The following is a 27,806-nucleotide window of genomic DNA, read 5'->3' as shown; positions in this document are numbered from 1 at the left end:
CAGCCTGCTAAGATTGTTTGGAGGTTACCATGCTGGACAAGTTCTGAGGGAGATTTTGCCTGGCTCTACCAGCTTGTATAAGATTCCAAATCAGGGGCGCCTGGGTGGCTCAGCTGGTTAAGCGACTGCCTTCGGCTCAGGTCATGATCCTGGAGTCCTGGGATCGAGTCCCGCATCGGGCTCCCTGCTCGGCGGGGAGCCTGCTTCTCCCTCTGACCCTCCTCCCTCTCAGGCTATCTGTCTCTCATTCTCTCTCTCGCAAATAAATAAAAAAAAAAAAGAAAAGAAAAGAAAAGAAAAAAGGAGGGCGCCTGGGTGGCTCAGTTGGTTAAGCGACTGCCTTCGGCTCAGGTCATGATCCTGGAGTCCCTGGATCGAGTCCCGCATTGGGCTCCCTGCTCGGCAGGGAGTCTGCTTCTCCCTCTGACCCTCACCCCTCTCATGTGCTCTCTGTCTCTCTCATTCTCTCTCTCTCAAATAAATAAATAAAATCTTTAAAAAAAAAAAAAATTGGGCACCTGGGTGGCTCAGTCGGTTAAGCGACTGCCTTCGGCTCAGGTCATGATCCTGGAGTCCCAGGATCGAGTCCCGCATCGGGCTCCCTGCTTGGCAGGGAGTCTGCTTCTCCCTCTGACCCTCCTCCCTCTCGTGCTGTCTGTCTCTCATTCTCTCTCAAATAAATAAATAAGATCTTTAAAAAAAAAGATTCCAAATCAGATTAAAAGATGGAATCTGGAGATTTGAGGCCACCGTATCCAAACCCACTTTACCTGCCAAACTTAACTGTGCTTAAATTTAACCTGCCCCAGTCCCTTTTATATATTCTGTCTCCCACTTTTTTTTTTTTAAATATAATGTGTAATTATACACACAACTAAAAGGTTTCATAGCCAATTTTGTTAGGAGCAGTGAGCATTTTTTTTTCATCTATTTATCATCTTTTATTCTCTTGTTTCCTTCCTTCTCTTTTTCTACCCTTTCTCTTCTCCTGTTACTTTCTTTCCCTGATTACAGAATGAAAGACAAAACTGTTTTTTTTCATTTTCTGGACTTATTGGGGAGAAAAGTTCATAATCCTATGACTAATTTAAATTACTGATTACTTTGATATTTTACACATCTCCTTTGAAAACAAAACTGAAATTAGTTATGAAGTTCTTTTAATTTGCATGTGGCTTTTGATATATTTTTGTCAGTGACATTTCCCTTTCTGGGGACAAAAAAGTGTAACACCTCTGGTTTAGACATTAAATGAAATGAAGTGAGCATTGTGGTAGACAGAATTCTAAGATGTCCCCTCAAATTCCTGGCCACTGGTATATATACACACTTTCTACCAGTTATTCAACCAAATACTAATCTAGGTGCTGCTGTAAGGAGATTTTGCATATGTAATTAGTTGACCGTAAAAAAGGGCAATTATCCAGGAAGGCCTAATCACACAAGCCCTTTAAATCTGAGTCTAGAAATCAAAGACAGGGAAGTCAGATTGAAAGCATGAAAAAGATGCTACATGCTATTGCTAGCTTGAAGATGGAGGGGGTCACATGGCAAGGAATGCCAGCTACATCTAAGTTGAGAGTGGCCCCCAACTAACATCCCACAGGAAAATGGGGACTTTGGTCCTACAGCTTGAAAGGAACTGAATTCTGCCAATAACAAAAATGAATTTGGAAGCAAACTTTCCCCCAGAACCTCGGGATGAAAACTCACCTCAGCTGACACCTTGATTTCAGCTTTCATACCCTCAGTGGAGAACCCAGGCATGCCATGCCAGACTTCCAACCTGCAGGACTGTGAGCTAATAAGTGGGTGTTGTCTTAGGCTCCTAAGTTTATAAGAAAACGTGTACAACCATGAACATATGTTTTCTTGAAAGCTCACTTCCAAAATACATAATTTCTAGAATTCTGGTATTCCGGGATGGGATACTTTTATAAATGTGTGATGGTAGCAGAACGCTAATGACACTCCATTGATGTACTCATGAAATCACCTTAAAAGGTATACTAATTTATTTGTTGGTTTGAATCTAGCATTTTGACTTAGTTAACAAACTGCTCTTCGTGTTTTCTTAGGAAGTCTGTCTGCCTGTTACTCTCAGGCAACCTGCTAGTTGCAGGCAAATAGTGGTGTCTCTTTTGGACTACCCAACATACTGCCATTAGTCTTAACCAGTGAATATCAAGCTTCCTTGACACCAGCTTTACCACCTCTAGTCACTAAGTCAGTTTTCCTGAGTGTTGTAGGAAAAAAAGAAGTGCAATTCATTTTTTTTCCCTTCTAGTAGATCTGTTAATTCATGTTCAGCAGTCACTAACCTCTTAATATGTTTATTTTTTTAAAAGATTTTATTTATTTATTTGAGAGAGAGAATGAGATAGAGAGAGAGAGCATGAGAGGGTCAGAGGGAGAAGCCGACTCCCTGCTGAGCAGGGAGCCCAATGCGGGACTTGATCCAGGGACTCCAGGATCATGACCTGAGCCGAAGGCAGTCGCCTAACCAACTGAGCCACCCAAGCGCCCCAATATGTTTATTAGTCTAATAACAGCAGTGCTTTCAGGAAATCCTATTTATCTTCATACACTAAAAGGAATTAGGAACCCCCCACCACACACACACACACACACACACACACACCCACGCACATATATCATCTCTTTAGACTGATTATACAGAGAAAGATCTAACACTCCAGTGAGGATAGCTTCAGCAAGTTTTGTGCTGAGTTATATTAGTGCACGGAATGAAGTCCATTGTATGCCATTGGTTTTAAGCAAAACAAACCTAAACCAGATCATTCCCCCAGCATTGTGTAAATACGCTGAGATGATTGCCAGTAGAATCCTGCATTCTCATCTTCAGTCTGGATCATGAGATGAGAGTTAACAATGCAAGAAAGAACATTTAACTGGCTTCTCAAATATCTGGACACCATGATCTTAACTGGAAATAAAAGACTTCCAACTGTAAAAATACTGAGTTTTGCATCTGTCAGGAAGAGAAACATAGAAAATGAATATTAGCTTTTTCCATCCTATTAAGTGGATATTAGTATAGTATTTATTTGACCAGAAATGGTGACAACAAGATAAAGAGGACTGTGAACCACCAAATAACCTCTAGAAATATTTTTACCATGTTGTTCATTTAATATGTTATAGCTTTTTAAGTTGCTCAGTGAGTGACTTCCAACTAGAAATAACTTATATCTAATTATGTTAACATTTCAACTTCTGAATTTGAGACAAATATAGAAACATATAAAATCTTTCTACATTATATATGTCATTTGCGTTTTTTTTCCCTTTGCTTGTTTAAATGATATATGTAATCATGTGGTAAAAACTCAAGCCGCAGGTCTAAAATTATGTCTGTTTACAGTTTATGCAAGTCTAATTTCAAGGAGTGTCTAAAGCACAATTCAGGAAATCTATATAGTTTTGTAAGAGAAATTATTTTTATATTTAAAATACTGCATTATTTGGGGGCGCCTGGGTGGCTCAGTCGTTAAGCGTCTGCCTTCAGCTCGGGTCATGATCCCAGGGTCCTGGGATCGAGCCCCGCATCGGGCTCCCTGCTCCGCGGAAGGCCTGCTTCTCCCTCTCCCGCTCCCCCTGCTTGTGTTCCCTCTCTCGCGGTGTCTCTCTCTGTCAAATAAATAAAATATTAAAAAAAAAATACTGCATTATTTGGCTATTTTTAGATTACAATCATCTCTCAGTATAATAGATTCCTTTTTTCATAGTGAAATTAGCTGGTAGCTCTTTTAAAATTGGCACTGCGATTCAGACCTACGAATTAACTTGTACAATTGTAAATCTAACATAAAATGTCTCTAAAATAGACTGCTTTGTGTTCAAGCCTAAAAATTATTTCAGTTCCTTTCAAAAGAGCATTTCTCTGGGTGATAATGGAGAAATTGAGATATGGGAGTTTCGTTTTCTTTTTGTTGTTGTTGTTATTGTTTTTGTTCAGAAAGTTAGGCAAAGGTATTATTTGACCATTTTGAAATATTGATCGTTGGCAGTGTACCCAGGAATTAGGGAAGCGGAAGCCACACAGCACTTCCATTAAAAGCATAGGCTGTAGCCCCAGATTCCTACAAACTGTGACTGAACCAGTTACTAGCAGTGTGACAATGGGCAAGCTACTTAAACCTCTGTGCCCCTCAGTTTTCTCTTGTCAAATAAGGTCAATAATAGCACTGATCTCAAAGGGTTGTTATGAGGATACAGTGAGTTAATGTTCATGAGATGCCTGGAAGAATGTCAGGTACATAGAAAGCTCTATGTAAACATTTGATAAATACACGATGTACTGTTGGGGCAGTGGATTCTCCACGTCATCAGACGAGGCTGATACCAGTTGCATGTAATCACCTAATGGACAAAATGGTATTTCTCTCCTTTGATTTTTGGAACTTTCTGTCCGTTAGGACTAAGGAACGAAGAGATGAGCTCCACAGTGGTTATATTGGAGCTGGCTAGTACTTTTATGTGCTGACTGTCAAACATGGCCATTACTAAAAATAAAAATATTTAAACAGTAAATTATACTACGTTAAAAAAAAGGTAATAAATACTCAAAACTCACCACTGCCTAATCATTTTCCTACGCTGTACTATCATCTTTGTTCTTGTTTATGTCTGTTACACCTGGGAACACGACACATTGGTGTACCCCTTGGCGTCGCTTCCCAACCCTGTAGTCAGTGACATCACATTAGTAGCTTGAAATCAGTCATGGTAGGAGTAATTACACTACAGAAATCAGCAAATGCTACAAACGAGAGCTCCCCCCAGCCCCCGCAAGAGGTGGTTGTCAAATATTTACCATCACACCACTCAAAGGATGTTTTCATGGGTGAAATAGAGACCGTATCATTTCCTGTAATTAAGAAGGGGATTGTAAAAAAATATATACCTACACCTTAATAGACATTTCCCCTGTGGATAATTTAAATACTTGTTTTTTATACTAAGCATCCATTACTCTATATATCTCTGGAACCATAGCTCTGAAGAATGAGCTGTTATTTTCATTACTATGACTAATAATGGTCTCCTTTTGTATATCATTGTTTAATTTATATTTTCTAATGAGAGTCTCATGATAACCCCTAGGTGAGACAATGGCTATTAATCACTACTGTATACTGTAGATGAGAAAGTTGAGACTCCACAAGATTATTACTTTTCCATGGTTATTCGACTTGTATTTGAAGAACATTACATACAGATTTGGATTTTCTGACTGCAAATCAAGTGAAAATTCTACTATGTGATGATTGTGATATTCTTTAGGGAAACCTTACTGTGAGTTAGAAACCTCTCTCTCTCTCTTTCACCTGCTCTATTTTCCCTTCCCTTCCCTCATCCCCTTCCCTCGCCCTCTCCTTCTCTCCCTCTCTTCCTCTCAAGATAACAGATCCTAGAAGTAAGATGTATTTGAACTTTTATACGAGTTATACTATCAAGTGTTTTTCAAGTAAATTTGGCTCTCTTTGAGTTCTGAGATTGATGGTATTGTCTTTATTTTATTCTAAGAATTCTCAGTTTTCTCCCCATCCCAGTTCCTGCCATCATCGTCCATGTGAACCTACCACCTTTACTCTTCCATTCTTTTGTCCACTGCCCATTGTTTCCCACTTCATTGTGCTCCTCCACTTTCACCAAGGACCTTGGTTCAAACTCCCTGCACTCCCTATCAAACCTCCCACTTTTCCAGCTCATTATATGCTCTGTGGTCCTCAGTCAGACCTCCCACCTATTTTCTCTATCCTTCAGCCTCCACTGTAGTTTTTACTTGTCTTCTCATTCAGTGTATAGTCTGGGGCCCATTATTTCAGTCATTCTTACAAATCCCTTCAATTCACTTGGCCCTCTGAACTACCGTCACGCTATTTCACGAGACTCCGGGCCTCCACAAGCTCAATCATCCACCTTCTGCACAATATACATAACTAATGAGCATTGCTATAGGTTATACAACCATAACTCACTAGATTCCACTAGATCTTTTACTGTATAATCGTAATTATTTTAAGGTCCAATATTTTATCTATCCATGAATCTGGTTCTGTTGGTAGTTTTATCTTTTGACAATGATCTCTATTTTTTTCTCTTGTTTTTTCCTTTGTGTCTCATAATTTTGATTCAATGTCAGACATTGAATGTACAAAGCCACAGACACTGGGATAAATATTATTTAAGCCCAGAAGTGGGTGTGTCTCATCTCTGTCAGGCCATTAGAGTGGCAGGTGGTGGTAGTGGGGGAGGGTGAGGCATTCAGTCTCATTTGTAGGCAAGCTGGGTTTACATTTTGGTTCTAGAATTACAATGAGTTTAGAGTCGTCCAGTGGTTGTCTGCCATTCCCTTGTGGTTATGTAAGGTCCAGAATGCTGGAGGGTTTTTCCTCAGTGTTACTGTTCCATCCTCAGCTGGGAGGCAGCAGGTTCTACGCACATCACAGTGGATGTGGATGTTTAATGTTGCTCCCTTTCCCTCCCCAACCATAGATGGCTCTTGCTTTTTGCTCGGTGCAAGGTTAGAGGTGGATGTGCGGAGTAAGCATTGGGGAGAGGCTCTTGGTTTTCCTACTCCAATCTCTGGTTTAGCAGGCCCTGTGCCCAAGTCACAGGGTAAGGACTTTCTCAGCCTTCCTGCCCTCCCCAGTGGCAGACAACCCTACTTCCTACTTAGTGCTCAAGTGGGTTTCCTGCCCCTCTCCTTGTGGAAATCAGACTCTGCTTTGTATTAGTGTAGGATTCTGGATTTGAAAGGTTTCCTGCCCTTGCCCCTCCAGTGACTTAGTGTTGATGCAAGATGAAGAAGACATCAGGTTTCCTGTGGCTCCCTGCCCCCCACCAGGACAAACAAGATTTTCCTGGAGTTTGGGCAGAGATTGGGGGTGTGACAATTTCTGTCCCCCAAGAACAGATGACTTTTGCTTCATGTCACTAAGTGTCCTGTCCAGGGTGGAGAATGTCTCTTGCTTTTCCCCAGCCATAGCAAGCTATTCCTTCGTATCAGAGAGGGTTGAGGGCTCTGCAGTTTTATGCTTGTCCCTTATAGCAGTTGACCACCATCTTGTACTCATGCAGGGCCCAGAACGTGGATGGTACACCTGCTCCTCCCTCAAAACTTTGCAGGTTTTCCATGAGCTTGCACCACCTGGGGGGCTTTCTCAGGTCTCCTGCCCACTCCCAATCTTTCTCGTCAGCAAGGAGCTGTTTAGGGAGAGCAGATTCTCCTTGGGGAGGGCAGGGAGCTCCCAGGAACACTAAAAACTATCATGCTAGCCCATAATCAGGCCTTACAAATTTGTTATAATTTTAGATGTTTTCTTCTTACCCACTTTTATGGCAGCATTTCTTACGGCACTCTGCCAAGAGAGAAGAGTTCATGTGCCCCATCTTTTCTTGGAGTTGCTCATCACCCTTTGGAATTCAGTTCACCTCAGGTCAGCTCAGGTGAGAAACTCAGTCTCTGAGGGACTCAAAAAAAAATTATTATATTTTTTAGGTTGTACAGCTTTTCCCTACATATGGTGGGAGCAAAATTCTTTGCAGCTTTCCTCATCTTAATGAGAAGCAGATCTCCTGCTTCTTTTTTAAGAAACTTTCAAACAATTTTAACATGCCCCGCAAAACCCTGCACAGTCATATTTGCTTATCTGTCCAGCCAAATCTTGTGTCATTCTCCCCTCCTTCATTCACTATGCTCCAACAACAGTAATCTCTCAGTTCCTCAAATGTGCCAAGTTTTTCCCATCCCCAGAGCCTTTGCACATGCTGTTCGCTCAGCCTAGAGTGTTCTTCCCCATGTCCATACCTCCTTAACTGCAGTTCCTCCAGAGATCCTTTATCCCATACCCCCTATTCAAATTAGTACATAAATTACTTCCTCATTCTTTTTCACAGCTGGACAACACCCCATTATCTGGATATGTTGTTTTCAGTCAGTCCCCATTGGTGGTTATTTAGATTATTGCCAATCCTTTTTTTTTTTTAACCGTTAGTAATCTTGTACAGAAAACCTATCTGTGGGCTAAATTCCTAGAAGAATTGCTGGATTAAATGGTACATGGAGACAGTGAGGATAGTGCTTAAGAGTCTGGCCTTTGCCACCTGCCAGCCGTGTAACTTGGGCAAATGATTTCACCTTTCTGTGCCTCAGTTCCCTCATTTGTAAAATGGGGATGATTGCAGTACCTTTTAATTGCCATGAGGCCTAACAGAGTTGGTACATGTGTAGTACTTGGAACAATGTCTACCACATAACCACTCAATAAATGTCAGCTGGTATTAATAACATTTAAGATTTTATGTAGATATTGACAAGTTCCCATAAAGATGGGAAAAATTTATACTCCCATCAGTATGGGAATGACTGTCTCTCCACACTCTCAACAGTGTCTTCTTATTAAACAACTTTTTAATCTTTGCTAACATGATATACATGGCATCTCATAATAGTTTAATTTGTATTTGTCTCATTAAGAGTGAAGTTAAACATATTTTCATGTGTTTAAGTGCATTTGTCTTTCCTGTGTCCTGAATGTTCAGCATGTTCCCCAGACTCCTGTTTGTCACTGGCCTTGTTCTTACTGATTTGTAGTTCTTTGTGTGTTTGGGGATTTAGGCTTTGTCTGTGCTGTAAGTTACTCTTTCACAGTATTCAACACTTTTCTATCGTTGTACTTATTTCTATTTTTAACACTGTCTTTATTTATGGTTATGTTTTAAGGCTCCACAGACCAAGGTCCATCTTTATTTGTTCATCATTGCATATTGAACACAAAGCAAAATACTGAACACATAATAAATGATCAATACATATTTGATGAATGGGCCAAATACGACAAAGAGAATCTCGTTACCTAAATAGACTGGAAAACTGGAAGGAAAGTAGTTTGTACAAAAACATGATGAGTTTAGTTTTGGATATGTTGAGTTTTAGGTGACAGCTAAATATGTATAATACTCTTACTTTGGCAAATACTCATGAAGATTTTGGAGTCATCCCCATGAAGTGGTTGATTGGAAACAGATGATCTCTGATGGAAAGAATGTTATGTGAGAGTCTATAGACAAACACTTCCAATCAGAAACAATTTCAAGTGATTATAGTTGTCATAATAGTTTTAAGACAGATATGAAATGAAAAGGAAAAATAGAAACATTATATATTTACAAGAATAAAGCAAATGAGGAATGGAGAAGAAATTTAATGCCTTGGAATAATAATGATTATTGAAAAGTATTTAGATCTTGTTATAATTTTGCCCAAATCACTTATTGTGAAGAAATGAAATCATTTTCTAATGGAAAGCTGAGTCTATCGTGAGCATACGAGCTTATGGAAATCAAAAGTGCTCTTTTTGTATGAAGTAAGCTACTTGGTTTATCAGTATTGTGTTTTTCAGTTTATAATTGGACAGTGATTGTGTTTTCTAGTACTGAACTATCACTGAGAGATTATTACTATCAATTTAGCCTCCAATTCTGTTTTTCAGATTATAGTAGCTGCATGAAAAAGAAGAAACCATTCAGTCTCCTAAAAAGAAATGCTTATTTTTTCAGAACAGAGAATTTATCCTAAAATAAGCTGTACATATTATTTAACACAAAAGAATCATCTTTGTGGCTACAGTCCTTCATTAACCATATTGACTAAAATGGATATGGATTAGTACCTTTAATAAGTCTGTTGTGAAGTTATAGTCCTTGTTTAATGGATTGTAAGAAAATAATCAGGGGACTCCTGGGTGGCTCAGTTGGTTGAGCATCTGCCTTCAGCTCAGGTCATGATCCCAGGGTCCTGGGATCCAGCCCTCATCAGGCTCCCTGCTTCTCCCTCTGCCTGCCGCTCCCCCTGCTCGCTCACTGTCTCTCTCTCTCTCTCTCTCTGACAAATAAATAAAATCTTTTTTTTAAAGGTTTTTTTTTTTTAAGATTTTATTTATTTATTTGAGAGAGAGAATGAGAGAAAGAGAGAGCACATGAGAGGGGGGAAGGTCAGAGGGAGAAGCAGACTCACTGCTGAGCAGGGAGCCCGATGTGGGACTCAATCCCGGGACTCCAGGATCATGACCTGAGCTGAAGGCAGTCGCTCAACCAACTGAGCCACCCAGGCGCCCATAAATAAAATCTTTAAAAAGAAAAAGAAAGGGCAGGAATTCTATTCTGATGGCATAGAGAATGTGTGGTACTACAATGTCAATGTTAATTTTTAAATGACGCTGTGGATTAAAAGATACCGAAGTGTACATTTTTTTCTCCTTTTCATGAAAAAAAAAATCTGTGACTTAAAATCTAGAAGTATACCTATAATGGCTGGACAAACAAATCATTTGGACAAAAACCTTAGTTCCATTAGAATGACCTTCTTTTTTTTTTTTTTTTTAAATGGGAATGCTTTTCTTTTTTTTTTTTTATTCTTTTTTTTTATTCTTATGTTAATCCCCATACATTACATCATTAGTTTTAGATGAAGTGTTCCATGATTCATTGTTTGTGCATAACACCCAGTGCTCCATGCAGAATGTGCCCTCCTCAATACCCACCACCAGGCTAACCCATCCTCCCACCCCCTCTCCCCTCTAGAACCCTCAGTTTGTTTTTCAGAGTCCATCGTCTCTCATGGTTCGTCCACCCCTCCGATTTCCCCCGCTTCATTCTTCCCCTCCCGCTACCTTCTTCTTCTTCTTTTATTTTCTTAACATATATTGCATTATTTGTTTCAGAGGTACAGATCTGAGATTCAGCAGTCTTGCACAATTCACAGCGCTTACCAGAGCACATACCCTCCCCAGTGTCTATCACCCAGTCACCCCATCCCTCCCACCCCACCCCCCACTCCAACAACACTCAGTTTGTTTCCTGCGATTAAGAATTCCTCATATCAGTGAGATCATATGATACAAGTCTTTCTCTGTTTGACTTATTTCACTCAACATAATACCCTCCAGTTCCATCCACGTCGTTGCAAATGGCAAGATCTCATTCCTTTTGATGGCTGCATAATATTCCATTCTATATATATACCACCTCTTCTTTATCCATTCATCTGTCAATGGACATCTTGGCTCTTTCCACAGTTTGGCTATTGTGGACATTGCTGCTATAACCATCAGGGTGCACGTACCCCTTCGGATCCCTACTTTTGTATCTTTGGGGTAAATACCCAGTAGTGCAATTGCTGGATCATATGGTAGCTCTATTTTCAACTTTTTGAGGAACCTCCATACAGTTTTCCAGAGTGGTTGCACCAGCTTGCATTCCCAGCAACAGTGTAGGAGGGTTCCCCTTTCTCCGCATCCCCACCTACATCTGTCGTTTCCTGACTTGTTCATTTTAGCCATTCTGACGGGTGTGAGGTGGTATCTCACTGAGGTTTTGATTTGGATTTCCCTGATGCTGAGCGATATTGAGCACTTTTTCATGTGTCTGTTGACCATTTGGATGTCTTCTTTGGAAAAATGTCTGTTCATGTCTTCTGCCCATTTCTTGATTGGATTCTTTGTTCTTTGGGTGTTCAGTTTGATGAGTTCTTTATAGATTTTGGATACTAGCCCTTTATCTGATCTGTCATTTGCAAATATCTTCTCCCATTTTGTCGGTTGTCTTTTGGTTTTGTTGACGGTTTCCTTTGCTTTGCAAAAGCTTTTTATCTTGATGAAGTCCCAAGAGTTTATTTTTGCCCTTGCTTCCCTTGCCTTTGGCGATATTTCTAGGAAGAAGTTGCTTCGGCTGAGGTCAAAGAGGTTGCTGCCTGTGTTCTCCTTTAGGATTTGGATGGACTCCTGTCTCACATTGAGGTCTTTCAACCATTTGGAGTCTATTTTTGTGTGTGGTGTCAGGAAATGGTCCAGTTTCATTCTTCTGCATGTGGCTATCCAATTTTCCCAACACCATTTGTTGAAGAGACTGTCTTTTTTCCATTGGACATTCTTTCCTGCTTTGTCGAAGATGAGTTGACCATAGAGTTGAGGGTCCATTTCTGGGCTCTCTATTCTGTTCCATTGATCTATGTGTCTGTTTTTGTGCCAGTACCATGCTGTCTTGATGATGACAGCTTTGTAATAGAGCTGGAAGTCCGGAATTGTGATGCCGCCGGCTTTGCTTTTCTTTTTCAACATTCCTCTGGCTATGCGGGGTCTTTTCTGGTTCCATACAAATTTTAGGATTATTTGTTCCATTTCTTTGAAAAAAGTGGATGGTATTTTGATGGGGATTGCATTGAATGTGTAGATTGCTCTAGGTAGCATTGACATCTTCACAATATTTGTTCTTCCAATCCATGACCATGGAACGTTTTTCCATTTCTTTGTGTCTTCCTCAATTTCCTTCATGAGTATTTTATAGTTTTCTGAGTACAGATCCTTTGTCTCTTTGGTTAGATTTATTCCTAGGTATCACATGGTTTTGGGTGCAATTGTAAATGGGATCGACTCCTTAATTTCTCTTTCTTCTGTCTTGTTGTTGGTGTATAGGAATGCCACTGACTTCTGTGCATTGATTTTCTATCCTGCCACTTGACTGAATTCCTGTATGAGTTCTAGCAGTTTTGGGGTGGAGTCTTTGGGGTTTTCCACATAAAGTATCATATCATCTGCAAAGAGTGAGAGTTTGACTTCTTCTTTGCCAATTTGGATGCCTTTGATTTCTTTTTGTTGTCTGATTGCTGTGGCTAGGACTTCCAATACTATGTTGAATAGCAGTGGTGATAGTGGACATCCCTGCCACGTTCCTGACCTTAGGGGGAAAGCTCTCAGTTTTTCCCCATTGAGAATGATATTTGCTGTAGGTTTTTCATAGATGACTTTTATGATATTGAGGTATGTACCCTCGATCCCTATACTCTGAAGAGTTTTGATCAAGAAAGGATGCTGTACTTTGTCAAATGCTTTTTCTGTATCTATTGAGAGCATCATATGATTCTTGTTCTTTCTTTTGTTAATGTATTGTATCACATTGATTGATTTGCGGATGTTGGACCAACCTTGCAGCCCAGGGATAAATCCCACTTGGTCGTGGTGAATAATCCTTTGAATGTACTGTTGGATCCTATTGGCTAGTATTTTGGTGAGAATTTTTACATCCATGTTCATCAAGGATATTGGTCTATAATTCTCCTTTTGGATGGGGTCTTTGTCTGTTTTTGGGATCAAGGTAAAGCTGGCCTCATAAAATGAGTTTGGAAGTTTTCCTTCCATTTCTGTTTTTTGGAACAGTTTCAGAAGAATAGGTATTCATTCTTCTTGAAATGTTTGGTAGAATTCCCCTGGGAAGCCATCTGGCCCTGGGCTTTTGTTTTTTGGGAGATTTTTGATGACTGCTTCAATTTCCTTAGTGCTTATAGGTCTGTTCAGGTTTTCTATTTCTTCCTGGTTCAGTTTTGGTAGTTGATACATCTCTAGGAATGCATCCATTTCTTCCAGGTTATCTAATTTGCTGGCATAGAGTTGCTCATAATATGTTCTTATAATTGTTTGTATTTCTTTGGTGTTGGTTGTGATCTCTCCTCTTTCATTCATGATTTTGTTGATTTGGGTCATTTCTCTTCTCTTTTTGATAAGTCTGGCTGGGGGGTTATCAATCTTGTTAATTCTTTCAAAGAACCAGCTCCTAGCTTCGTTGATCTGTTCTACTGTTCTTTTGGTTTCTATTTCATTGATTTCTGCTCTGATCTTTATTATTTCTCTTCTCCTGCTGGGTTTAGGCTTTATTTGCTGTTCTTTCTCCAGCTCCTTTAGGTGGAGGGTTAGGTTGTGTACTTGAGACCTTTCTTGTTGCTTGAGAAAGGCTTGTATTGCTCTATACTTTCCTCTTAGGACTGCCTTTGCTGCATCCCAAAGATTTTGATCAGTTGTGTTTTCATTTTCATTGGTTTCCATGTATTTTTTTAATTCTTCTTTAATTTCCTGGTTGACCCATTCATTCTTCAGTAGGGTGCTCTTTAGCCTCCATGTATTTGAGTTCTTTCCGACTTTCCTCTTGTGATTGAGTTCTAGTTTCAAAGCATTGTGGTCTGAAAATAGGCAGGAAATGATCCCAATCTTTTGGTACCAGTTGAGACCTGATTTATGACCTAGGATGTGATCTATTCTGGAGAATGTTCCATGGGGACTAGAGAAGAATGTGTATTCCGTTGCTTTGGGGTGGAATGTTCTGAATATGTCTGTGAAGTCCATTGGTCCAGTGTGTCATTTAAAGTCTTTATTTCCTTGTTGATCTTTTGCTTAGATGATCTGTCCACTTCAGTGAGGGGGGTGTTAAAGTCCCCCACTATTATTGTATTGTTGTCAATGTGTTTCTTTGCTTTTGTTATTAATTGCCTTATATAATTGGCTGCTCCCATGTTAGAGGCATAGATATTTACAATTGTTAGATCTTCTTGTTGGATAGACCCTTTAAGTAGGGTATAATGTCCTTCCTCATCTCTTATTACAGTCTTTGGTTTAAAGTCTAATTTGTCTGAGAGAAGGATTGCCACCCCAGCTTTCTTTTGGTGTTCATCAGCATGGTAAATGGTTTTCCACCCCCTCACTTTCAATCTGGGGGTGTCTTTGGGTCTAAAATGAGTCTCTTGCAGACAGCATATCGATGGGTCTTGTTTTTTAATCCAGTCTGATAGCCTGTGTCTTTTGATTGGGGCATTTAGCCCATTTACATTCAGGGTAACTATTGAAAGATAGGAATTTACTGCCATTGTATTGCCTGTGAGGTGACTGTTACTGTATATTGTCTGTGTTCCTTTCTGGTCTATGTTGCTTTTAGGCTCTCTCTTTGCTTAGAGGACCCCTTTCAAGATTTCCTGTAGGGCTGGTTTTGTGTTTGCAAATTCCTTTAGTTTTTGTTTGTCCTGGAAGCTTTTTATCTCTCCTTCTATTTTCAATGACAGCCTAGCTGGATATAGTATTCTTGGCTGCATATTTTTCTCATTTAGTGCTCTGGATATATCCTGCCAGTCCTTTCTGGCCTGCCAGGTCTCTGTGGATAGGTTTGTTGCCAATCTAATGTTTCTACCCTTGTAGGTTACATATCTCTTCTCCCGAGCTGCTTTCAGGATTTTCTCTTTGTCTATGAGACTCGTAAGTTTTACTATTCGATGTCAGGGAGTTGACCTATTTTTATTGATTTTGAGAGGGGTTCTCTGTGCTTCCTGGATTTTGATGCCTGTTTCCTTCCCCAAATTAGGGAAGTTCTCTGCTATAATTTGCTCCATTATACCTTCTGCCCCTCTCTCTCTTTCTTCTTCTTCTGGGATCCCAATTATTCTAATGTTGTTTCGTCTTATGGTATCGCTTATCTCTCGAATTCTGCCCTCGTGATCCAGTAGTTGTTTATCTCTCTTTTTCTCAGCTTCTTTATTTTCCATCATTTGGTCTTCTATATCATTGATTCTCTCTTCTGCCTCATTTATCCTAGCAGTTAGCGCCCCCATTTTTGATTGCACCTCATTAATAGCCTTTTTGATTTCGACTTGGTTAGATTTTAGTTCTTTTACTTCTTCAGAAAGGGTTTCTCTAATAACTTCCATATTTTTTTCAAGCCCAGCTAGTATCTTTAAAGTGATGATTCTGAACTCTAGATCTGACATCGTACTAATGTCTGTATTGAGTAGGTCCCTGGCAGTCGGTACTACCTCTTGTTCTTTTTGTTGAGGTGATTTTTTCCGTCTTGGCATTTTGTGCAGAGGAGAATAGATTAATGAGAGAACAGAATGCTAGCAGAGTAACAACGTCCCCAGAAAATATACTCTAAACAAATCAGAAAAGACCTGAAGCAGTGGAAAAAGAAACGGAAAGAGAGAAAAAAGAAAAATAAAAAAAAGAAAAAGATAGATAAAGATAAAAGCAAACAAAAACAAACAAAACAAATCAACAACAACAAAATAAACCAGAATGTGATCAAATATGATCAGGCTGGTATATAGATCAGTGCCACACATAGATTTGGGGTGTATTTTGGTCTTTTAGAAGAAAGTGCCTCCCAAAATTTTAAAGAAAGGAAAACTTCTATATGTACAAAAATAAGGGTTGATATGATGAAGGGATGGAATATGACTGTAAAGATGGAAATTATAAAAAATTTTATAAAAGGAATTGATAAGAAGTTGTTTGAAAAAAGAAAGAAGAGGATTTAAAAAAAGAAAAAAGAAAAAAAAAAGGGAGAGGATGTGATCAGGCAGGGGAATAGAAAACACCATATACTAGAGATTTAGGGTATATTTTAATCTGTTAGAAGAAACTATCTCAAAATTTTAAAGAAAGAACAACTTATATATATATATAAGCCAAAAATACGGGTAACTACTATGAAGGGATAGAATATGACTCTAAAAATGAAAAATAAAAATTTTTTTAAAAAAGGGATTGATAAGATGTTGGTTGAAAAAGGGAAAAAGAAAAATTCAAAAAAAAAAGAAATAAAAAGTTAAAAAAAAATTAACTTTGAAAGACTAAAGAATCATGGTAAAAAAGCCATGAATTCTATGTGCAGTATTCCCCTAGCGCTGGAGTTCTGCTGTTCTCATTGATCGGTAAACTTGGTCTTGGCTGGCTGTTCTCGCTGATCTTCTGGGGAGGGGCCTGATGCCGTGGTTTCCAAATGTCTCTGCCAGAGGCGGAATTGCCCCGCCCTTGCCCCCTCCCAGCTAAGTAATCTGCTCGGGTTTGCTCTCCGGGGCTTTTGTTCCCTGCGAGCTTTCCGTACAGCTTTGGAGGCGGAGAGTGAAAATGGCGGCCCCCCAATCTCCGCCCCGGAGGAGCCGAGAACTCGGCGCCCCGCTCCTCAGTGAGCCCCCAGAGAAAAGCCGTCAGTCACTCCCGTCTTCCTGGTCTCCGGCCGCACTCCGTGCTCACCCGGCCTGCGACCGCGCGCCTCTATCTTTGGCACCCGACCCCGTGCGGAGTCTCCAAACCCAGCAGATCCCTGCGGTGCACTCCCGCGCGGCTCCTCCCGGGGGAGGAAGGTGAGTCTCCCCGGATCTGCCGCTTGTTGGGTCCCTGCTGGAGGAGCCAGGCCCAACTGGGCCGCGGATCACGGTTTATGGCAACCCCGAGCTGAGAGCCCGCGCCTGGGCTCCGCCTCTGCAGCCGGCTTCCCTGCTCCGTTACCTGGGAGCTCTGCCGCCCTCAGGCACCCCCGGTCTTTCTGTGACCCCGAGGGTCCTGAGACCACACTGTCCCGGAGGGTTCCACCCCCCGCTTAGCCACCAGAGTGACGTCCCTCGGCGGAGCAGACTTTTAAAAGTTCCGGTTTTGTGCTCCGCGGCTCTATCACTTGCCAGAAGCGGCGGACGGAGGCCCCTCCCCCGCCGTCTATCCTCCCGAATATCGCCTCGGATTCACTTCTCCGCACGTCCTACCTTCCAGAAAGTGGTCGCTTTTCTGATGAGAGAGTTGTTGCTATTCCTTTCTTCGATCTCCTGTTGGGTTTGTAGGTGTTCAGAATGGTTTGATCCCTATCCAGCTGAATTCCTGAGAGGAGACGAAATCCAGGTCTCCTACTCCTCCGCCATCTTGCTGCGCCCCCTAGAATGACTTTCTACTTAACTTTTAGCTGTCCTTTGCCTTATTGACCGGATATTCTGGGATTTCTGAGCATTTTTATCATGAAAGCAAGATTCTTCTGAACAGTCATGACATTCTCCCCTGCAGGCAAGGTGGTTGTCAGTGATCAGTAAAATGATCTGTCAGAAAAACGCAGAAAGTGTGAAAAAAGAAAATAAGTCCCCTTGAACCAGTGCAGCAGCGGGCAACCCTGGCCCATGCTGCTGGGCACATGCTGCCTGAAGAGATAGACATAGTGGTCACTTCAGAGGCTTGTAAGAAGCCAGTCATTCACTTATGCTGACTTCCCAGAAATGCTCATTTTTCTAATTAAAATAGGAACATTTATTCACTAAGAGAGCAAAGAAACTCCTAGGTGGCCTGTGTTCATTAGCAAAGGAAACAGTTACAGAATGTTTAGCAAAGGTGTTATGTTATACAACTTGTGTTAATGGACTGGAAATAGATCTAAAATAAAGCTTTTCTTAATTATAAAAACAACATCTTCAGAACTGTTCTCAAAGAATATTCTTCAAGAAGTGAATGGTGACAGAGTAAGGTTTTATTTCATTCAAATAGTTACTGTGTGTGCATTTTTGCTCTGCCTCAGGCTGAGACTTAGGGGAATGGAAGTCAGTGGTCTATTGTGGTAGCTCAGTTACTTTCCAAAGAAGTAGACTACCTGAGCCATGGAGTCTGTTTTTTTGTGCATTATACCCATCAATGGAGCCATAACAAGCCAGGATCAAAGGACTGATCCAAAAAGTCAATTAAAATCCTTAGCAGCAACGACGTGGATGGAACTGGAGGGTGTTATGCTGAGCGAAATAAGTCAATCAGAGAAAGACATGTATCATATGACCTCACTGATATGAGGAATTCTTAATCTCAGGAAACAAACTGAGGGTTGCTGGAGTGGGGGTGGGTGGGACCCATGGGGTGACTGGGTGATAGACACTGGGGAGGGTATGTGCTATGGTGAGCTCTGTGAATTGTGCAAGACTGTTGAATCTCAGATCTGTACCTCTGAAACAAATAATGCCATATATGTTAAGAAAAAAAAAAAGATCATAGGAGGGGAAGAATGAAGGGGGGGAAATCGAGGGGGAGACAAACCATGAGAGACTATGGACTCTGAAAAACAAACTGAGGGTTCTAGAGGGGAGGGGGGTGGGAGGATGGGTTAGCCTGGTGATGGGTATTGAGGAGGGCACGTTCTGCATGGAGCACTGGGTGTTATGCACAAACGAATCATGGAACACTACATCAAAAACTAATGATGTAATGTATGGGGATTAACATAACAATAAAAAATTTTTAAAAATAGAAAAAAAAAACTTAGCAGCATGCAGGGATATAGCAGAAGGATAGAAACCATTGTATTCTAGAGGGGTACCATCCATAGCTGCAACATAAAAGAATGTGGCTACTCAACATGGGCCTGTTCTCTTGATATGAGGACACAAATGTACTCATTTACAGAAATATGGCCAAATAATTTCTTGCTTACTTCAATCTGCATTTCTTTATAGCTCACTAACTACTCTCAAACCCATTACAGAAATGAAAGCTAAGTTTAGCAAATTGTTTGGCCATTTATGTTTAGTGCACAAAATTCTTAATGAACAAAATAAAATGCCACAATCCATTGTAAATCACTTTGCTAAACTTTCAGACTTCACAAGGAATTTGGTCTTGTCCAGAAGCTACTTTCAAGCCCCTGCTGATCTGGCATTCAAGCACCAGTTTCCTGCAGAGCTGAGGGAAAGAATGTAAGGGAGCCAATTAAGGAAACTTTGAGCCAGAATAGACAAGCAGGGGCCATCTTGTCCATCCTTCTGCCTTCAGGCAAGAACCACCCCCTGCACCAAAAATTTTTGCTTGAATCCTGCTGACAAAAATGCTCACCCCATGTAAATGACAAGTCATAATCCAGTTAATGCAACTAAAGCAGATTGTTAACTGTTCGGGACTTATTTATTGTGTTCTAAAGATGCTGAGTCTGAAAGCTCATCTGAATTGTTTTAATTCCTCCTTTCAAGAAAATTATTTTGTACAAGAAATGTACTCAAATAATTGTAAAGATGTGGGAAGTTTGCATCCAGGAAATAAAGTTATCTTTATCATCTTATTAAGTGTATTTTTGGTTTCCCTTCACTCTAGATCTACCTTATGGGTGGGAGGAAGCTTACACAGCAGATGGAATCAAGTACTTCATCAAGTAAGTACAAGCATCTCAACCAAGTAAGCAATTTCCTTCACATCTGGAGAGAACCTGGAAGTTGCAGAATAATCAGCAAAACCAAGAAACCCTCTTGGAGGTTACAAAAATTAGTAACAAGAAATGAAGCCTCACCATTTTCATTTCATGTGATTTAAATGCTAATATCAGATATCGTTTAGGGGGTGAAAAACTAGTAATTATTTCAAGGGAAACAGCAGAAAGTTGGAACAAGATCGTAATTTGAACTTAAATGTTGGCTGCCTGAATTCACTTCTGACTAAAAGTATTAATACTTATGAGAAGTTAATATCTAATGAAAAAATCGATTTGTATATCTTAACACTTCTTCATACTTAATACAATAATACTAATAATCAGCATTTTTAGTGCTTTACAGTATACATAGTTCATTCATTCTGCAAATATATTTTGAGCATTTGCTGTGTGCCAGGCAATGTACCATGCCTTGAAGATTCAGTAGTAAAATATACAGATTATTTCTCTGATGTCATGGAATTTATATAATAGTAGGAAAGATAATAAATAACTAACAAGATAAACGAGGCATAATATGAACAAACCCTGTCTGAGTGGATTCTCAGAACACCTTTTGAGGTATGTATGCCTTATTTTCGCTGTTTTATGGATGAAAAACATAAGAGCTTGCAGCAGTTGCCCAAAAATCCACAGCTACTAAATTACCAAATCAGAATAGAATCAAAGTCTTTTGACTCCAGGATTCTACTATACTGGACTGCCAATGATAGAGACATGTCTTTGAAAGCTTCAATAGCAATACATATTCTGTCTACTGAACTGGTTAGTTTTATCCTGGACAAAGCAGACTGATCTACTCTGTTCTGGGCAGCTCCTTTCATGTCAGAATTGACATTATAAGAACACAAATGGGAATCCCAAAGACTCTTGGAACCTAAAAGACTCCCTTTATTGTCCTTTCTAGCAATGTATTCTTGTTATACATTTGGAAAGGAAAGGGGAGATATGTCCTTGATGTCCTTTCAGTTGTACAAGTATTTTCCAAAGCAATATCCAAATTCTGGATTCCCAAGCTCTGTCACTTCACACGGGTTCCTATACCCTCTTCACCTCAGTTTTCTCATCATAAAGTAAGGGAAGTATTGCCTACTTCATAGAGTTGTTAAATGTTAAGCTCCTAGCATAGAACTTTGAACATAGTAGATGCCCAGTAGTCATCATTAATTTACAATATGGAGAAGCCCATAATGGGGGGGGGGGGGACATGAAAAATCATATGACCATTGAAAACAGAATTCAAAAGCTTCTTATTTAAAAAGATTTGAGGGAAAAAAAACTAACGATAAACCTGGCAATGTGTTTTTGTGGTGTATTTTCTTCTTGTGGTCTCTAGCAAAAAGTAATAAAGCAAAGGCGTAGTATATAATGTATGGAAAAGGGACTTTTGGAATAGAGAACCCAGGAATCCCATGCAGGGATTACATTTAGCACCATACTGTTCACTTTCAGAATCATGTCTCTTCTGGAAGGAGAGTTGTGCCCTGATACGCTGGGTTTACTATGTTGAGTTCCTATAAGAGTTGAATGAGGGTACTAAAGAGGTGGCAGGAAAAAGAAAAACCACATTCACGTTTTCACTGGTTTTTTTCTCATATTAACTTTGTAATGATTAAGGGAAAAAATGTAGGGGAGAGGAATGAGCATTTAACTTTTTTTAAAGATTTATTATTTTGAGAGAGAGAGCACACGTGAGCAGGGGGAGGGGCAGAGGGAAAGAATCTCAAGCAGACTCCATGCTGAGTGCAGAGCCTGATGTAGGGCTCAATCTCACAACCCCAAGTCCATGACCTAAGCCGAAATCAAGAGTCAGACCCTTAACTGACTGAGCCACTCAGGTGCCCTGAGAATGAGCATTTACTGGGCACGACCTGATGCTCGGTAACCAGGCGTATGTTAGGTGTACTTTTCTATGCATTGTATCACTTAATTCTGCTAACAGTGTGGAAAATGGACACCGCTTGGCTCTTATTAGGGTGGTATTATGATGGTGGTGAGCTGCATCCTGCCTTCAGCCATGCCTGTCTCCTAGAAAGTCCCAAAAGAAGTGCCTGATCAAAGGAAGGCAAACTAGCATTCAATTATTTACTGGGGTTCTAGTTCAAAGGCCTTTGAAAAACATCAGTAAATGAGTCTAGACCCTGTGGGGACTCCTTAGCCTCAGTCGGCTGTCAGTATATCCTAATCCAAAGCTGAGTGTCATCGCCTAACTAGTGCCATGTGAGGAAAGGACACCAAAGGCACAACCACTGACCACCAAAGACAAGGAGGGAGCAAGAGATAGCCAGCCAAAGGGTGAGTGTTTCCCATTGCCGGGTACCCAGCTGGCTTAAACAGCTCTGTCTAGCAGACCAGAACAACAGTCTTGGGCTGGGCTCCTCCTACAAGGAAGAATAGCATCCAAGGAGAGGAAAGAAGAGAAAAAAGAGTAAACAAATCATTTACCCTGAGGTCTAACTCACAGTCCTGTGGAAGGAACAGAAAGAGACACTACGTTTATGTAGTCTACTCCAGCATAGAAAATATATCCCTTAAGCCTAAACCTAAATATATTCTTTAAACCTGTCTTTTGGAAGCCCATCAGTTCTCTTCCTTGACCTTAACCTTGACTTACAAAGAAAGCAGAAAAGAGATGATAAGATAGGTTTGTTCCCCAAAGGACAATGGTGGATATCATTGTATCACCATTACAGTTGGAGAAACTATGTGGAAAAGAGGCTAACTTGGTCAAAGCCATGCAGTAGTAAAATTGCAGAGCCGAGGTAAGTAAAGCCAGCCCCCAACACACATACATAAACACACACACACACACACACACACGCTTTACCACCTCCACCTCCTTATTTTAATGTAGTATGTTTCCATGTGACAAGAAAGATATTTTAAACAAGTCTTGATTTAGGGAGAGCTCCTTACTTTATCCATTTTTAAGCAGCAGAATAGAAACTTAGTTCTAAGAATACTTAGTTATCTCCTGGAGATTAGAAGGGCCAAATAGGAAAGATAAGAAAAGCTAATACTGTACCACTGCTTCCTTTACTCAGCCTTGTGGAGGAATGGGCTGCTTGCCTGAGTTAGGTTTTTCTGCTAGAAGTTAACCCCATTCAAGCACCAGCATTTATTTTAGCTTGACTATTCTTGATCCAGGTTTTACTTAATAAGTGTTGCATACTTCCCTGCCTTCTTACAATGAGGCTACTAAAGAAAATCTTTATGAATGTCAGTCTTATGCATAATATAGTGAGTTCTGCAGGGGGAGGGTAAGCTCTATAAACTAGAATGGGACCCAGCTGTCATCTCTTGCGGCTCTCAGTGGGCCTGGCCATCTCCTTACCCTCATTCTCCTTTTTTATCTTTTACACACCTCACCCTCTTCCCCAGGAGTTTCTCAACTGAGGACAGGATGCCAGATCATCAAACTAATTTGAATTGCTTGTGAATACCTCTTGGGTGTGGGCCTATAGGGGTTTGTGTGAGTCAAGTTCAGGAGTTCTGGTGCAGGTGGAGCTGATTATAGGAAAGCCATCTGATAGAGGGGAAAGAAGAGCCTGAGCTTTGGATTTGGAAAAACTTGGGTCCAAATACGGGTGTCTCCACAGGATAGCTGAACGACCTCGGGCATGTTTACTTAAGCTCTCTGAGCTTTAATTCTCCATATTTACAGAATGGAAAGAGTATTAGCACTCCGTAGGGTTCTTGCCTAGAATGAATGAGCTTACATATGTGAAACACCTATCATAGCTCCTGACCCAAAGTACACACTTCCAGCCAAGTTTAGCTGTCCTCACTCCCTCCCCTCACTCTTAACATTCTGGTGGGGGTCCTTCCTGGCTCTTAGCTGCTGGGTTCAGACAGGTGATGTTGCCACATTCATAATGGCTGCACACACAAGCATCCACTGTGTGTCCTTCTTGGAACTATTTAGCTTTTTTGTCTTATTTTTTCATCTTCATCCTACCATTTACCCCAGCTGAAATTTTGAACCTGGATAACCTTAGCTTTTGAGGTAGGAGTAGTTCATTTACCAGGTTAATGTACTTTGGAGGCAGGAAATAGCAAGTAATGAACTCAGGTCATTGCCTCTCTTACCTTTACTTAAAGAGAACAGGTTGAAATTGCCCTTCCAGAACACCGGAGGAGATAATGGTCTGTATACATATAATCTCTTCCCTGAAATTGACACCTGTCACTGTCTTCCCGGAAATTGAATTGTTCCATCTGATGGAAGCCAAGCCTCAGGCAAAGGAATAACTGTCAGTGCTGTCCCAAGAATGCCCAGACGAATATAGTCCTCATTGAATATTCCTGCACATGTCCATTGCACACCTAATAATACTTTGTAGTCATCTACTTAAGTTCTGATGCAAGAGAAGAAAGCATTTTACCTGGCATAAACAAATTTAATCAAAATGTTGGCATTGCTAGAGCCAGCATTTCACAGAACTAACAAACGTGTGTCTGTATACGTCTGTATATATATGTGTGTGTGTATCAATATGTGTATGTAATATGCATATAGGGAGGGCTTGCCTCACTTGCGCTATATATGTGTGTGTGTGTATATATATATATATATATATATATATATGCACACACCAGTTCATTCGAAGGAAAACTTTCATATTTTTTCCTTAGAGAGTTGCAGCATTCTTAAATTTAACAAGGGGCGCCTGGGTGGCTCAGTCGTTAAGCATCTGCCTCCAGCTCAGGTCATGATCTCAGGGTCCTGGGATCGAGCCCCGCATTGGGCTCCCTGCTCTGCGGGAAGCCTGCTTCTCCCTCTCCCACTCCCCCTGCTTGTGTTCCCTCTCTTGATGTGTCTGTCTCTGTCAAATAAATAAATAGAATCTTTAAAAATAACAATTAGGGCGCCTGGGTGGCTCAGATGGTTAAGCGTCTGCCTTCGGCTCAGGTCATGATCCCAGGGTCCTGGGATCAAGTCCCGCATCGGGCTCTCTGCTCCTTGGAGCCTGCTTCTCCCTCTGCCTCTCCCTCTCTGTCTCTCATGAATAAATAAATAAAATCTTTAAAAAAAATAAAATAAAAATAAAAATAACAAAAAATAAATAAATAAATTTAATGACAAATGTCAGTTATCTTGATGGTGCTATGATGAAATTATCTGATTAACTTAACCATTTTCCCAGCCAGTTTCTTCCCTTTGAAAGTTGTATACTATTATAGATTTATAGTAGTCCTTTGATATGACTCCACTTTAAAATGTGTTATGAAATTTAACAAAATTATTGAGTTATGTTTAATAGTAAAACTTAATTTTTACAAATTAGACATTACTGCTACATTGCTCTCATTGTGTTTTCTTTTTCTATTGAAAAACTCAGATTCACTGTGATTAATGATCATGATTGTTAATTCTATTGCCACATGATAAATTTCTCCCAAATTTTGCAGCTTAAAAGAGTAAACATTTTCTCACCCAGTTTCAGAGGGTCAAGAATCCAGGTGTGGTTTTAATGGATCATTCTGGCTCTTTCTCTCTAGGTTTCTCATGAAGTTATGATCAAGCTATTAGACAAGGCTAGGGATTGAAGAGTGCCTTAGTGGGGCTGGTATATTTTTTCCAAGCTCACACATCTGGCTGTTGGCAGGAGGCTTCAGTTCCTCACCAAAACGTGGACCTTTCTCCTTAGGACTGCACACAACAAGATGGCAGTCTTCCCCCAAAACAAGAGACAAGAGAAAGAGTGAGAGCAAGAGAAATATGAAGACCAAAGCTTTATAACCAATCTTAAAAGTGAGTGATATACCATCACTCCTGCCATATGCTATTGGTCACAGAGACCAACCCTGGTACAATGTAGAAGAGTAAGAATGCCAAAAGGTGAGGATTACTGGGACCTGGCTTAAAGGATGCCTACCACAATGCTATTTCACAATATATGTAAAACATATATTGTATTTATATATATGCTTATATATATATATATATATATACACACACACACACATATATAGTTTGTATATATCGTATATAAACATATGTTTCCATGTGTATATATGTATGTTATATATATATGTGTATACATCTGTATAAGTAATACATCTGTATAAATAATACATCTGTATAAGTAATACAGATATCTCAGTATTAGACACTTGCTTCAGACATGGAATGATACTATGTATAGTGATTAGTGAGTTTTCCAGTAGGTATAATCATTTGTTTTTATTTTTTTTATTTTTAAAGATTTTATTTTTTATTATTTGACAGAGAATGAGAGAGAGAGAGCACATGAGAGGGGGGAGGGTCAGAGGGAGAAGCAGACTCCCTGAGGAGAAGGGAGCCCGATGCGGGACTCGATCCAGGGACTCCAGGATCATGACCTGAGCCGAAGGCAGTCGCTTAACTGATTGAGCCACCCAGGTGCCCCAATCATTTGTTTTTAAAAGTTACTTAAACTTATAATTCTCCACGTGTTCATTTGTGTTGATACACCTTCAATGTGAGATCTCTCCTCATGTTATAAAAACTTCATCCATTACATAGGAAGAAGTATACTTACAACATTAAAATGCCTATCAGTAGAACCTAGGAAGTCAGTAATTTCTGAATAAAACAAAAGTGTCGGTCTAGAGCAGGGAAGGCAAATAGATTTCAACTCATTGTCTCAAGCATGGTTTGGGGAAATATTCTAAGCTGTGTTCATCCTCAGTGATGTCTGATCAGTTAGGTGTTTGCTGTGGCTGCAGAGGGGAAGAGGTGTAGGGGACACATGCCACATCTTTGCAATCTTTGGTCTTCTAGAATATTTTGCTAATGCAGAAACTCTGCCAGGATGAGCAGTAATAATACAAAGAGTAGGTTGAAACAATGAAATAAACAATGACAAGCCACCCAGAGAAGTTCTTATAAGATAGTATTTAAAAGCTTTGCCTTAATGACTCTAAAAGATTAATGATTTCTGGTAGGCATGGCTTTCTTCATTTCTCTCCAGTCAGAGAAATTAATGACCCTAGATAATTGTCTTCATTGACTTGAGGTAGGACATCCTATTAGGTTGTTCCCAGGTAGGAAAGAATGTGGATCACAGCCTATATTTGAATAAGACTTTGCCATTGTCAGCCTACTGTATTAATTAAAGGCTTAAGTTACATTGTGTCCTCTCACTTATAAAATAGAAAACACAAAAGAGAAAAATCAGAGGTTATGTTTTCTTGCCCCCTAACTTTATTTTATAAGGATAGCCTATGCTGGGTAATTCTAATGTAATTACAAATTAGGGTGATTGGAGGGGAGGGTGAGAGGAACGTATGGTTTCTGGATTGGAAATAATAAGCTGCTGCTTTTGATTTTTCCTAAATCCTTGGCAGATTAGTTTAGCTCTTCTTTAGTGGACACTGTCAGGAGCCCGCCTTCTGACGACCTCATTAATTTGGCTGCTTTGATTCATTTTGGGTGAGTTAAGAAATATCTATTCACAAACGACTCTAAGTCTAAGGCTCACTTGATGAGGCATTAGGGTAATTTCTATGCACCTACTAAAGCATAGATAAGGAGAGCCCATGTTAGCTCTTCAGTATCCTCTACGTGCATGAGAATCCTGAGCATTTCATTCTTCATGAGACTGTAATGAAGAAATCAAAAGATGGCTTGAAGGAGGAAATATTTTGTCCCCAAACACTTCTTAGTTATGAATAAATTGTATTGAAACCACTGGTTTGAATGTAGACATCCAGGTGACGGCTGGCTTAGAATATCCAGTAACTAGTACGGTGCCTGGTGTGTATAGGGACTAAATAAATATTTATCAAATGCATGAAGACTGTCATTGCCAATTTGGGGAAGCAATTGGTGAGAAAAAAAAAAAAAAATACGGACCGTAATGTCAGACAGACCTGGGTTCTAGTGTTTACGCACCACTTATGAGTGTGACCTTGGTATAATTGATACTGTGTTCAATTGTTTGTTCCCCCTTTTCTCATTCAAAAAAGAAGGATGGTAG

At 40.1% G+C, this 27,806-nt stretch overlaps 1 protein-coding gene across 2 annotated transcripts in view; it reads left to right on the top strand.

Annotated features, from left to right (window-relative positions):
• Positions 1-27,806, top strand: part of STXBP4 (syntaxin binding protein 4) — a 179,984-nt gene that overhangs the window by 136,790 nt on the left and 15,388 nt on the right. For both annotated transcript variants that reach the window (XM_064582846.1, XM_064582847.1), the window contains one exon: positions 19,728-19,785. In XM_064582846.1, the coding sequence (XP_064438916.1) occupies positions 19,728-19,785 (58 nt within the window). The remainder of the gene's footprint in view (positions 1-19,727; positions 19,786-27,806) is intronic.

This window comes from Mirounga angustirostris, unplaced genomic scaffold (genome assembly GCF_029215605.1).
Source record: "Mirounga angustirostris isolate CCGP_5_RB_7025 unplaced genomic scaffold, mMirAng1.0.hap1 SCAF_17, whole genome shotgun sequence".
NCBI lineage: Eukaryota > Metazoa > Chordata > Mammalia > Carnivora > Phocidae > Mirounga > Mirounga angustirostris.
This window is presented reverse-complemented; position numbering and strand designations above follow the sequence as displayed.